The 14,546-nt window shown below is 45.4% G+C and overlaps 1 protein-coding gene across 1 annotated transcript in view; it reads right to left on the bottom strand.

Annotated features, from left to right (window-relative positions):
• The window catches only part of ANTXR1 (ANTXR cell adhesion molecule 1), a 242,800-nt gene that overhangs the window by 47,703 nt on the left and 180,551 nt on the right, over positions 1 to 14,546 (bottom strand). Inside the window, exon 17 of the mRNA XM_060026455.1 lies at positions 5,016 to 5,096. Coding sequence (XP_059882438.1) covers positions 5,016 to 5,096 — 81 coding nt within the window. The remainder of the gene's footprint in view (positions 1 to 5,015; positions 5,097 to 14,546) is intronic.

The raw sequence follows: 14,546 nt of genomic DNA on the forward strand, positions 1-14,546 counted from the left end.
TAAAGATTCATAGATTTAACTATAAAATTATAGATGACGTCAATATATTTTTAAAAACTTAAAAAGTATATGACAAGCTAGAAAAACTTTGCATATGTATATTTTATATATATATATATATATATATATATAATGTTAGACTTTAAGTTTCATGACGTAAGCATCATATACTTAATGTATAGCACAGGGTCTGACATAAACTGAGTCCTCAAAGCATTTGACTAATGAACGAATGAAGATGAGTTAAGCAAATGGCCATATAAAAATCAATGCTAGGGACTTCCCTGGTGCTGCAGCAGTTAAGAATCTGCCTTCCAATGCAGGGGGCGCAGGTTCAATCCCTGGCCAGGCAACTAGATCCCACATGCATGCTGCAACTAAGAGTTAGCATGCCGCAACTAAGACTTGGAGCAACCAAAAAAAAATAAAAAAATCAATGCTAAAATATACAGTAGAAAAATGGGCTGAGGGCATATATAGGCAATTGACAAAAGGGAAAATAAATATTTGAAAAAGATGTTTCACTTCAATAACAGAAAATGCAAATTAAATTAGCACCTATAAATTAAATTAGCACCTATCAAATAGCTAACTTTAGTAATGTTAATGGGAGATGGGTTTTTCATTGATGCTGACTCTAGGGTTAATTCACACAGTGTTTCAGGCAATAATGAATAATGAGGCCAATCTGGCCTCGTTATCAAAGCTCTAAAATTTCTCATGTTGTTCGATCCAGCAGATAGCTGCCTTCCTAATCCTAAGGGAACATTCATGAGTGTGCACAATGATTTGGCAACAAGCATACCGATTACAGCCTCATTTATAAAAATAAACACTTGGAAATAAATATCCAAAAAGAGAAGATAGGCCGAAATATTATGTCACAGATTGACAAAGGAATACGACACAGCCATTAAAATGATATATAACGATATGAATGGCATAGAAAGATTATTCCTCAAACATGGTTAAGTGATTAAAAATAGTTTATAAAAGGGGTGCATAATGTGATGACCAAGAAATGACCAAGTGAAAAAGCTCTCAGGGTCCTTTAAATCTTCCTCAGACTGAACATTCCTAATTCCTTCCACCATTTCTCCTTGAACGGTGAGCAAACTTTCTAAAGTCAGAGTGGCCCTGGTGTGTAGGAAGCCTCGGGGAGCGTCCTGGAAAATGCTCATGGGATACAGGTTCTAATTTCCAGACTTTCTTGGTAAGTCTCTGTGAATATGCCCTGCTTTGGCAACACCCCCTTTAAAGCCCGGGTCTGGACAGCAACTTCTTGTGTTTACAGGCATACTACGGGAACAATGAACAACCTTACCAAGGTGACAGTTCACTAGGTAGAGATGATGGGAAAGACATTCCAAGCAGAGAAACTAGAATATGCAAAGGCGCAGAGACACAGAAGATGCTGGCATGTTCAGGGAATGGTGAGCAATTCTAGGTGGCTGGAAAGCTATTTGGAGTGATGGGGGAACCTGGAGGTAGTAGCAGATGAAATGATAAGGGAAGCCTTTCTAAATCAAGCTAAGGATTTGCGTCTCCTTCCTAGTCTTGGCCAGTCTGAAGCCTTGGGATGTTACACTGAGATCCGTGTTTTAGAAAGAGCACAACGGTGGCTATATACTGGAAGCCGGGGGCTGGTTTAAGCAAAGGATACCATATGCTTAGTGAAGTCTTTAAATTTTAGGATCGGATGTGTTGCTGGTTTGCTTTTTAAGTGGTTTCTTCTGGTACTTTCTTTTTTATGTTTGCTCAGGATCTCTTGGTGGGCTCCAACAAACAATAGGACTGTGAGCCCACCCCAGGCAGAAAGAGGAAGATGGGTGGTGGTGGACAGAAAGCATTCATGTCTCCTGCTGTCATCCCATTCATGTTTTCCCTGACCCTGGGCTTGGGCAGCTCCCAGGAGGTGGGCACCAATTCCAGGGAAGGATGTGGCTCTGGGCTCAGGCCTCCTGGAGCCCTCTGCTCTGCGGTGGAGGCTGGAAGCTCTCAGCTTTTCCAGCAGCCGCAGAGGCTCTACCGGTGAGCCCATGTCTGCCTCTCTAGGGCTGGGGTGGGTTCACTGGGGGAAGCAGGAGCAGACAGGAACCGAGAAGGAAGAATTGCCAGGTTCCTGTGAGGTCAACACATGTTTGAAACAAATCAGAACGAGAATGTAATTAGGTGATGTTTGGTTTTGTTTTTGTTTTAAAGGAAAAATTCAGAACCTGTGACTCGTGTTCACGAGCACATGCCTGGATGTAGTCATTTTGAGTTTATGGAAAATGTGGTCAGCCCCATAAATCAGTGCTGAAGAATTCTTACAGAGCCATCCCCGTGCAAGGAAGTCAGGTCTGTAGCGAGTCTCCTAAGATTATGCAAAATAATACAGAGTAAGCATGTAATAATAAGCTACAGTATAGTCTTCTCTACTCCTGGAATTCTTTCCTGAGTTGCCATGAGGAAGCTGTGAATTTCTGTTCCTATCTAATCTGTGACCTTTCTTGTGTAACTCCTTGTGTACGTCTAGATGTCTGTGGCCATCACCATGACTACAAGGACACAGTTCTCTGCAACTATTCTCGCATGCGTCTTAAAGATTTTAGCAGGATTTCTATACAGAAAGCCCATTTAGAAGTAGGCTGAACAATCATAACTTGCAACACTGCTGAGAATACAGTCAAATGTATCCTAATTCTCAGCCCGCCTGTCCATCGCACCTATTATTTGGTGTGATTGGAAAATGAAAATTCAAGGAGGAATCGTATTTCTCAAAAGCACACAAGACATCTTCAAATGTGAAATACAAACTTTCATTCAGAATTAGTAAATAATAGATTCAATCTAGGTGTGATTCACTAGAAGAAATTCCATCCATTTTCATTTCATTGTTGTTGGATTTATCCCATCAGCCTTTTGCCCTCAAACAGTTTGGGTTCTTCTATCTTCTATACCATAATATTTCTCTCTATCCTTCCTCTTTCCTACACTCCCTTCTCTGCTTGACCCAGTTTAGAAATTTGTTTCTGCCAAACTGGTCAGCGGAGAGTGGAATGTTAACAAATCTGAGTGATGATTTTCAGTTGCTCTGAGAAGAATGGGCTTGTTCACTGGACTACCATGTTCTATCACAAAAAATAGTACTGCTGAACCCGAGTTTGGGTATCCTATTTTTTTTTTTTTGTAATCTGTTAGATGAGTCTCGTGCAAGCTAAAAAAAATTCTTAATTTTCCACAGAAACCGTATGTATAACTTCTAAGGCCAAATACCACCCTGAGTACAAAGTTGATGACCTAGGCTCATTTCTGTTAGCTGTAGAGTTTGTACTTTCCAATCTGCTATGGCAATGTGTTCGTTGACGTGCACAGACAAAATACAAATTCCATGTGTCATGAGGGCCAAGCTGGCCCAGCATTTATATGGCCTGGGACTTTTTTTTTTTTTTTTTCCGGTATGCGGGCTTCTCACTGTTGTGGCCTCTCCCGTTGCGGAGCACAGGCTCCGGATGCGCAGGCTCAGCGGCCGTGGCTCATGGGCCCAGCCGCTCCGCGGCATGTGGGATCTTCCTGGACCGGGGCACGAACCCACGTCCCCTGCATCGGCAGCTGGACCCCCAACCACTGTGCCACCAGGGAAGCCCTGGGATTTTTTTAAATGTCATTCTTGCCTGTTGTCCCTGCCACAAACTGGAGCAGGAATAGCTAATTGGCTGCAGCCTGCACAGGCTGTGAAACTTTAGACCAAATCCCCTCAGCCACAAGCCACCCATTGTCACCTGTCACCAGGTGCAAAGGAAGGGGGGCCTGCCTAACTGGCTCTGCTCTCGTGTTTTATTAGTTGTGCTGTGTTGCAGAGTGGGCAGGGTAAAGATGTGGGTATATCTGACACACATCAATTGCAATATAGTTTGAATTTTTGCATCAACCCCTCACAGACAGTAGAAAAGCACAAAGTAAATAATCCTAATAATATTTGCCCTGACTAAGCATTACCAAGTGTTCAAACGTTAGGCCACATGCTTTACAAACGTTACCTTCTCCAACCAGCCACACTGTGAAGTAGGTATTACCAACTACTTTATAAACATGAAGTTCGGAGAGATCAAGTGACTGGCCTGGAGTTTTCCAGGCAGGAAGGAAGCAAGATTCAAACCCACCTCTACCTGGTTTGAAAGGAGCCCCAAATTAGACACCTTGATTTTGCTTTGGGGTTCATGTGCTTGATTCCCAGAGCAGTGGATGCAAGATGCAGGTCGCGGGTAGTTGAGGGAGAATTTGGTCCCCAGCTTTGCTCTGTAGACTTTATGAAAGAGAGACTAACTCTTCCCGGAAGACATAGCAATGGTGTGATTACAGCAGAACTGAGGTTGTTTCCAGCATTGTTACTATCTGAACAGAACACAATATTCAGCTTGTCTTGTCCTCTGTTTCCTCACTTACAAAATGAGGACTTTGGCTAGATGGTTTCTAAGGCCTCTGACGCCTCCTCCCTTTCTGTCTCCTTCTAGTTGAGACATCTGAGCTTGGCCCTGACAGTTTCAGGGCAAACCCTCACCAGGGTGGAAGGTCCTCCCGTGATCCTGGACCAGCTGGGCCCAGTGCCTGCTGGAAGGTGGGGGAGTTTTCTGTGGCCCCTATTCCGTCGCTTCATCCTGTGGCCCTGGCGTCCTGCTTGTCACCACTGGCCAGTGTGGCTGAGAAGCAGCAGGCCTCTCCCCTGGAGCTACCTGAGTAAGAGCCAGTCCTGCTTTATTCACACACTGTACCTGTAGACTCAGAAGCCCAAGTCCTAGGACATTAAAGCTAAGCTATTTCTGTCAAAATCCTTTTCAAAAAAGCAAGGCGAAACTCAAGGTCTTGTAAAAACCCAAGTTTTGAAAAGTAGTGTCTGATTTGTCACAACATGAAATCACAGCTGGATTCCTATATCTGGAGTTATTCTGGCTCAACAGTCAGAGAGAGAGAGAGAGAGAGAGAGAGAGAGAGCAAAAAGAACGCATGTGTGCGACCCCGTTAATGCATCCTACCGTGTCTCCTGGCTGTGGACGCATCACGGACACACGATCGTAGCCTTTCCTTAGCAGGACCCACAGGGCATCAAGTTTTCCCTGAAATAAAACAAATGCACCAAGATTACATCTGAAACCAGACCAGGGGCCAGCACCGACAGGCAGAAACTTCCATGCTTCTTAAGTCATGTGAACCACACTTCACCGGCAATGCAGTCGCCATAAGATGTGACTCTGTCGTCCCTGAGTTCAAATGTGGGCCTCAGGAATGGAGGAGGAGGAGAGACACATCCCAGAGGACCCTGATGCTCGCGCAGGAGACATCTGCGACTTTAGTGCAGCCTCAGATCTGCAGACACGGAGGATTCATTCAGGCTCTCAGCTTTTGCCCTCATCATATTCCCAGGCAACTCCTCACACCGCAAGTCAATCTTTTCAACTTGCACTAAAGTTTTTTCTTCCCACTTAGTGTCCAGAGTTTACAAGTGAAACAATGAGGACAGATTCAAGCAGGAAGTGACTAAATAGAAGCATGGACAGGGTGAGACCAATGAAAGGCCCCTGGGGCACAGATCCATGGCTGTCCCTACGATGGGCTCTGGAATCCCAGGCTCGACAGACAAATGACCAAAGATCACGGATCACCACAAATCACAACCCCCTTTGGAGTTGCAGGTGATTGGTTGAATCTGGAAGGAGTGAGTCTACGAGTGCTAAAATTTTCACAGTGTGTGGCAAAGGCAGTCTAACGTTCTAGTTCCCTAGACATGCTGAGCAGAGGCTGGTTTCTGCCACTGCAAACACTAACAGAAAAAAAAAGAGACATTTATTTAGCTTTGCTCTTATTATTATTACTATCTTTTAATTTTTTGGCTGCATTGGGTCTTCGTTGCTGCGTGTAGGCTTTCTCTAGTTGCCAAGAACAGGGGCTACTCTTCATTGTGGTGCATGGGCTTCTTATTGCGGTGGCTTCTCTTGTTGCAGAGCACGGGCTCTAGGGGTGCAGGCTTCAGTAGTTGTGGCATGTAGGCTCAGTAGTTGTGGCTCGCGGGCTCTAGACCGCAGGCTCAGTAGTTGTGGTGCACGGGCTTAGTTGCTCCACGGCATGTGGGATCTTCCCGGACCAGGGATCGAACCCGTGTCCCCTGCACTGGCAGGCGGATTCTTAACCACTGTGCCACCAGGAAGTCCCAGCTTTGCTCTTATTATTAACCCTGGTTAATAACGGGCAGAAGTCACCTTTATTTTGTCTTATTTCCCTTCATCACTCTTGTGGTGACCAGGACAATCTGCTCCCCTCCACCTCCAAGGATGACATCCTAGTCTCTAGAACCTGTGAATATGTTCCCTTTCATTGCAAAAAGGGCTCTGCAGATGTGATTAAGTTAAGGATCTGGAGGTGGGGACATGATTCTGGATCATCGGGTGGACCCAATCTAACCATATGGGTCTTTAACAGAGGGAGGTAGGAGGGTCAGAGTCAGAGAAGGAGATGGCGTGACAGAAGCAGAGTGAATGTGATCCCATGTGAGAAGGATTCAACCCACTGTTGTTGGCTTTGGGGAGGAGAGGGGGCCATAAGCCAATGAGTGTGGGCAGCTTCTGGAATCTGGGTAAGACATGGAGATGGAGTGTCTTCTAGGGCCTCCAGCAGGAATGAAGCCCTGGCTTCACCTTGGTTTTAGCCCAGTGTGACCCATTTTGGGCTTCTGGCCTCCAGAACTATAAGATAATAAATTTGTGTGGTTTTAAGCCACTAAGTTAGTGGTAATTTGTTATAGCAACAGTATGAAACCAATACAGCCCTTATCACTCCCTGACGTAGTCTATTTGCTTAGTGTCTGTCTCTGCCATCTGGAATGTGAACTCCACGAAAGCAGAGGTGCCACTGGTTTCGTTAACTGCTATATGCCCAGCCCTTAGGACAGCTTCTGGTGCTCAGTGAATATTTATTTGTTGGACGAATGAATGCATTCAGTGCTACTGAGTGCTGGGCTAGGTGCTTTTCTATGTGTCTGCTCCTTTCATTCTCCCAGCAATTCCAAAGGGTTATGGAGAGGGAATCAGAGAGATCAACTAACTTGCCCAAAGGCACACAGTATGTAAACTGGAGAGGTGTGATTGGACCCCACTCCATGTCTGTCTAGTTCTAAAGCTCATAAACTTTCTTTCTTAAACTATATTTTTAAATTGCATTGATTATTTTTTAAATCGAAGTGTAGTTGATTTACAACATTGTGTTAATTTCTACTGTACAGCAAAGTGATTCAGTTATACATACATATATATATATATTCTTTTTTTAAAATATTCTTTTCCATTATGGTTTATCACAGGATATTGAATATAGTTCCCTGTGCAAAGCTCGTATACTTTCTCTTATACCAATTGCAGGTTCTTGCCTGTGCAGATCCTTTAGAACAGGGTTTCTAAACTGTGGATTGCGACTCTTCAAGCCCTCATGAAAAAATTTTGTGTATTAGGACCAGAATTTTTAACAAAGAAAATAAAATAGGAAAGAAAATATTTGAGTTAAGGGCAAATGGGGAGGATAAGTATGCATGGGTGTGTGTATGAGGAGTGTGTGAAGTGAATGCACACTTGTGCACACGCATAAGCATATACTGGGCCAACATGTATTTCCTGTTGGGGTCTCAATCGGGCATGTTTGAAAACACTGATCTGGAAGAGGTCTTTGAAGGATAATGCTGGAAGGCTGAGAGAGTCTAGAAACTTCAAGTTCCTTGCCACAAAGCATTCGTAGTGGCAGCGTCCATTTAAGAATGACACCTCGAAGACTTGGTGTTTTGAAATTATTTTCTGGCGGGTTTTATTTAGATACAAAAAATGTGCTTTTGAACCTTTATCAACTCTGTTGCTCGAGTTCTTGTGGTCTCAACTTTGTCTTGCTAAGTGTCATGTTTCTCATCTCTCTTGGCCAAGTATTTACAAAAACCTCTAAAAATATTTTGAAATGACTTTAGAATGCTGGAAGGACCGCTGCTGGGTTCAGCATGGTTTTCTGCATTAAACCATTTCAAGCATCAGCTAAATGTTTTCCTTTAAGGTTCTTTGGGATAAGCATTTATATTTCAGGATACAACCAGGTGGATTTCCTGGAAGAATGCCTCTTTTTCTTTTTCTTTCGCTTTTTTTGGGGCAACTCCAGGTATTTGGCTTCGTAAATCATCCCACCCTCAGTGTTCTGTGCACTGATCACTCAACTCCCTGACAGATGAGGAGCAATGAGATGGGGCTGAAAGAAAAAGTAGCTGTTGAGGAAGTGTATTAATTAACTCAGCAGAAATCTAAAGTGCCATGCGGGGCAAAGGGGCAGAAACCACCTAGATGTGTAACACCAGGAGGAAGGGCTGTGTTTCTTGGAGGCAACAGATCATAGAGTGACATTTCAGCACAAAACGACTGGATTCAGACTGTTTGTATTCTGAGGCTTCCCCTCACCAGCTCTGCTGCTGCCTCGGACAAGCTGTTTCATGTCCTTAAGCCTTACCTTACTCATCTTTAAAAAAAGAGATAATAATACTGTCTACCCTATAGATTTGTTCAAAGGCTTACAGCTAGATATTGAAGTAAGATACTTGTCTCATAGAAAGTATTCATTCAGTCTTATCAACGATGGGGTAAAGTCATTAAAATGGAAAACTGGGAGTCTCTGTAGAAAGATGGAAATGAATGTAATGCGGATGTAAGAATCCAATAATTTGAACTTTGCAAGCATGGATCTACCCGTCCTTCATTTGGTGCTCCTACAACTCCATTCCCCCCTTTCCGTCTGGCTTCTGTGACAGTGTTTGATGACCCCAACACTCCACCAAAGCTGCTTCGCTAAGGCTGCCCACAGCATCCCGGCTACCAAATGCCTTGGCCACCTGTGGCCTCATTTTACTTGATTCTTTAGAGCGATCAGAGGCTCTGGGCCTCTCCCTTCCTCACTATCCCTTGGCTTTATCTTCTCCTTCCTATAACTCTCATGATCCTTTTCAGCCTCTTCTGCTCCTCCCCTCTGCTTACACACGATGTGGTGGTGTCCCCTTGCTGTCCCCCCTCTTCTAGTCTCACCCCCACGCTGAATGCTCACTTTTTTTTTTTTTTTTGTGGTACATGGGCCTCTCACTGCTGTGGCCTCTCCCGCTGCAGAGCACAGGCTCCGGATGTGCAGGCTCAGCGGCCATGGCTCACGGGCCCAGCCGCTCCGCGGCATGTGGGATCTTCCCGGACCGGGGCACGAACCCACATCCCCTGCATCGGCAGGCGGACTCCCAACCACTGCGCCACCAGGGAAGCCCTGAATGCTCACTTTGACTACTCTCACCGGGTCCCATGGGTCAAACTTCCACCTGTCTGCCCATGGCTCACACATTCTTACTTCAGCTTAGTCCTCTCTTGAGCTCCAGATCCAAATACCCACCGAATCTTAGTTGTAATGTAAACGTATCACAGGTATAAAAAAACCAGACATCACATACTGAACAATTTTTCCCCAACCTGCTCCGCTTTTTGCATACCCCTCCTTGGTCCACGGCACCACTGACATCCAGACGGACAAGGCGGACACCAGAGAATCATTCTCACCTCCTCTCCCTCTGCCACCCCTTCATATCCAGCTTCGACCACGTCTCTCGAATGTTCTCTCTGTCACAGCCCCCCTGTCACCTCTTCCTGTCCAGCCCTGTCCCACTGTCTCCACGGCTACTGCCTTGGCCTAGGCCCTCATCATCTGTCACTCATCCTGAGAATAGTTTCCTGATTGGTCTTTTACCTCCAGGCTCCCAGTCCTTTCTACTACTTGATTAATAACACATTTCATGGCTAGCTGGAACGGATGCTTTGCTATTAATAAAATAAACCAAGGGACATCTTATTAGCAGTGTGAATTTAGGCAAGTTACCTAACCTCTCTGTGCCTTGATCTTGCCATCTGTAAAACAGGAGGAGTAGTAGCAGTTTCTAATTTTGAGGGTGGTGGTGAGAAATGAAGGAGTGAGTGCAGGAAAGGCCCTTGGGACTGTGCCCGACTTGTGGTACATGCTTCACCCAGGTTAGCCCTTCATGCAGGTGAGCTGCTATCATGAGTTGTCCTGGCCAAGGTGAGACCAGATAGTTCTGGTTGTACCTTCAGTGTTCTGAGCTCGGAATGTCCCACAAATGAACCCGAAGTCCCCATTCTGTGTGGCACAGAAAATGATCTTGGTAATCTACCCATCCTATACCTCTTTCTACTCCTATGCCAGGTAGCTTTTAATGCAAGAAGAGCTGAAGTAAGCTTTAGAATAAGAGTGTTTATAACCAAGAAGACGATAAACATAACTCTCAAAAGTCAAACAGAAGGGCACAGCAAAGGCCCCTATGTTTAATTTTCCGAAAGGAGGCAAAAGCCCATCATTTCAAGACTGTAGCTACTGGGCTTATTAATAACATCCCTTTAGGGCCACAAGAGCCTCAGGGGATTCTTCCAAGCAGTCCCTGGGCTTTACCCACTCCTCCTGGGGGGAGCCTTTTTTTTTTTTTTTGCGGTATGTGGGCCTCTCACTGCTGTGGCCTCTCTCGCCGCGGAGCACAGGCTCCGGACGCGCAGGCTCAGCGGCCATGGCCCATGGGCCCAGCCGCTCCGCGGCACGTGGGATCCCCCCGGGACCGGGGCACGAACCCGCGTCCCCTGCATTGGCAGGCGGACTCCCAACCACTGCGCCACCAGGGAAGCCCCTGGGGGGAGACTTTGAGTTGACTCCACTATTTCTCTCAGATCTGAGTGTCCCGAATGCATGCGTCTCTCTTCAAGGTGCATGTCAAGACACTGGTCCTCACTCCCGAAGAGCAATGCTTCTGTGAAGCGCAACGATTTCCTACCATCCTGGGAAACCTCCACCAGAGTGCATTAGCTGACAGTTACGTATACCTTTCTTTCATATGAAATTGACACACTTTGACTATAACATGAGAAATGGACCAATTCCAGGCTCCCAAACTCTACCTCAGCCTCAGACAATCAATACTTTTCATACCACAAAGGCTGGCAAACTGGAGGTCCTATGGCAACGCTCGCTTTTGTTTCTTCCTAAACAAGAAGACTGTGCCGGGGAGGTCTGTGAGGCCCAGCACTCAAAGCATCTTAGTGCATGGGCTTTGTGGCTGGGTTTCTTCTTTCTTTCTTTTTTTTGGGGGTGATGGAGGGCCAGGCAGCAGCTGTGTCTTCTCTTCTGGTTTGTCTGCCTCAGCTGTTTGGAAGTTAGTCAGAGGTTGAGAATTTTGAGGGTAGTTCAACTTAGAGGGCTGTTAGAGACGAACACATTTTTTTACACCTTAAAATATATGGTAAATATTGTGACCCATGCTTCCCTTTAAATGAAATAAATTAATGCATAAGTTGGAAACTTTCCTTATACACACACACACACACACACACACACACACACACACATACACACAATCACACATGGTTAATTTTTTTTCTCTATTTTCTTTTGGTCTCTGTTTAAACAATGGTTGGAACCATTCTAAAAAGTAGCCGGGGAGGGACAAAAAAAGTCTGTTGACCATCAACGGCACATCTAACAGCATTTAAGGCTTCGGTGTGTCTTACTAGGCTACATATAGCTTCATTCAGAACCGTTTCACCACTGAATGCTGCTTGATTACAAGGCTGAGGTGCTTAAGGCCAGGGATGACAGGTTCACCTTAAAGAAAATGAACAGAACACCGCCCGCTCCCCGGCGCTGCAAAAGCACAGGCCGGTCCGCCGTGCCAGCCAGGTTCTGGCTTTGGTCCTTCAGCTGTCATTTCTGTCATTGCCAGTCACGTGGAGGAGCTACTGGAAAAGGAGAAAACTCATTTCTCTGAAGGCCGCAAGCCTTCCAGCAAACCTGAAAACAGTCCTGGTTTTAATCTTTCTGGTGGTCATACATCTGGGCATTACTTAACTCGCCTGAAACGGTCAGTCCCAATTTAACGAGAAGCACGGGATTGCTGTAAAGCCAGGGGGTGAAAACTGAGCAAAGAAAAAGTCAGGCCAAATATCGGAAAATTTCTTGATCATGAGCCTGGAATGAGGAAAGGGTGAAGTGTGGTCAGTGTGGTCAGTGCCTTAAATTAGCCTGGGCAACGGCGGGGAGCAGCCCATTGCGGACTCTTTCTCTCAGTGAGTTCCTGCGGGATGTGCTTAGGCAATGTGCTTCCCTGCTTCTCTGCTCCTCAAATCTATTTCCTGAAATGCACGAAAAAGCGAGTCAAATGCAACCTGTTTAAAGGTGTATATGATTCTGACCACCTTCATTGGGGAACCAGGACTCTTCCCAGTACCTCCTGCAAGTTTTGCACTGGATGGAGGCGTTCTCCCTGTTTATAGTGGGGCAGGTTATCCTCCATGAGCTGCCTGCCGCTATCCACTCTCTGTGTTTCTCTGCCTTCCTTGCTCCATGCCTTGGAAGCCTGACCTCTACAGATGGCATCATCTAGCTTCCCTCTGGTGTGGCCAACAGGTGGCATCAGAGGGAGACGAGAGTTGACAGATGAATGGATAAAGACGTGGTACATATATACCATGGAATCTTCCTCAGCCATGAGAAAGAATGAAATAATGCCATTTGCAGCAACATGGATGGACCTAGAGATTATCATACTGAGCGAAATCAGCCAGAGAAAGACAAATATCATAAGATATTGCTTATATGTGGAATCTAAAAAAAAAATGATACAGATGAACTTATTTACAAAACAGAAATAGACCCACAAACATAGACAACGAAGTTATGGTTACCAAAGGGGAAAGGTGGAGGGGGGCAGGGATACATTCATAGTTTGGGATTAACAGATACACACTACTATATATAAAATAGATAACCAACAAGGATCTACTGTACAGCACAGGGAACTATCCTCAATATTCTGTAATAACCTATAAGGGAAAAGAATCGGAAAAAGAATATATATATGTGCATAATAGAATCACTTTGCTGTACAGCAGAAACTGACACAACATTGTAAATCAGCTAAACTTCAATTTAAAGAAGAAGGAGGTAAGAGGGCAAGATGAGGGGCAGGTCGGCACTTGTTCCTTCTGCTCCCTCCCTGAGCCCTGCCTTCGTTGGTGGCTGCATTCTTTTTAAAAATTCTTTCTTTCTTTCTTTCTTTATGCCCTGCCTTCATTGGTGGCTGCATTCTTATTTATTTATTTATTTATGTATCTATTTATTGGCCATGCCCTGCCACTTGCAGGATCTTAGTTCTCTGACCAGGGGTCGAACCTGCGCCCCCTGAAGTGGAAGCATGGAGTCCTAACCACTGGACTGCCAGGGAAATCCCTAGACTCAAGTCAGATTGCCTGATTTGAATTCGAGCTGCCATTTGTGTGTCCTCGGGCAAGTGACTGACACCTCTCTATGCTTCAGTTTCTTCATCTGTAAAATGGAGATCATACCTCACAGTGTTGTTGTGAGGATTAAATGACTCAACACGCATAACGTGCATGGAGGAGTGGGTGACTGCATTCTTATAGGGCCGGGGTCTGCAAACACTTGCTGTACAGGGCCAAAGGGTAAATATCTTAGGCTTTGTAGGTCAAGAGGCAAACTCCAGGCTATTATGTAGGTGCTGATATAATCATTTAAAAATACAAAAAGCCATTCTTAACTTGTGGGCCATATAAAAACACGGAACAGGGCAGATTTAGATGGCTGACCCTCTCTGTGGCCACAGCTCTTCTGGGTGGCCTCTTCTCTGGAGCTGCAGCTTTCACTGGTTCCAGTGACACCCTCTCGCCTCCTTGCTCTTCAGGCCTAGGGATGTAACAGCTCTCACTGTTGCTAGTCCCTGGGTGCCTCACCATTGCTATGCAATGAAGAGTAGTCCCCACTCTCTTAACCCTTCCCTGATCTGTGTGATTTCAACCCTCCTGAGGGTGCCTTCTGTTTCCTGCCAGGACTGTGACAAATCCGGTGAGAGGGTTCAGGAAAGGGAAGCAGAGTTTACGGCACAGCGTGAGGCTGAATGTTTTGCCCAAGGCTTAGTGAATGTGTATAGACATTGTGGCTAGAAGGTGGCTCATCGTGGACCATGCACTGGGTTAAACAGTGTGAAGGCTGAAGTTCTGGTAGCAAGTCCGTTCTTTTTCTGGACAAACAGTGTACATTACGACTTTTGAATTCCTTTCTGTGCTTCTACTCTCAAACTTCCTTGTTCTCGCCCTTCCCTCGCCCACCTGTCCAGATACACATAAGAGGACCTCTTTTGCTCTCCTTTCCTCAAAGATACGGCAAGAAGAACGTCACCTTCTTTGGATCGAGAGTACCTAAGTGATTTGTGTGGGTCACAGGAGAAAGTCTATCTGGCTTGATGCTCTGGGAGTTGTTTCATAATTACGTCCCGCGTGTCTCTTTAACAAGAGATGGTGGAATCCCTACTCCGTGCCAGGTACACTGCTGTTTATGGGTGATTCAAAGATGAGTTAAGCATAATTGGTGCCTCCGGGGGGTCAGATCTGGTGGAGGGAAGACTCATAAACAGGAGCAGTTACACAAAAGAGCTGTGGTACAAG

The sequence above is a fragment of the Delphinus delphis genome, chromosome 12 (assembly GCF_949987515.2).
Source record: "Delphinus delphis chromosome 12, mDelDel1.2, whole genome shotgun sequence".
In the NCBI taxonomy this organism is placed as follows: Eukaryota; Metazoa; Chordata; class Mammalia; order Artiodactyla; family Delphinidae; genus Delphinus; species Delphinus delphis.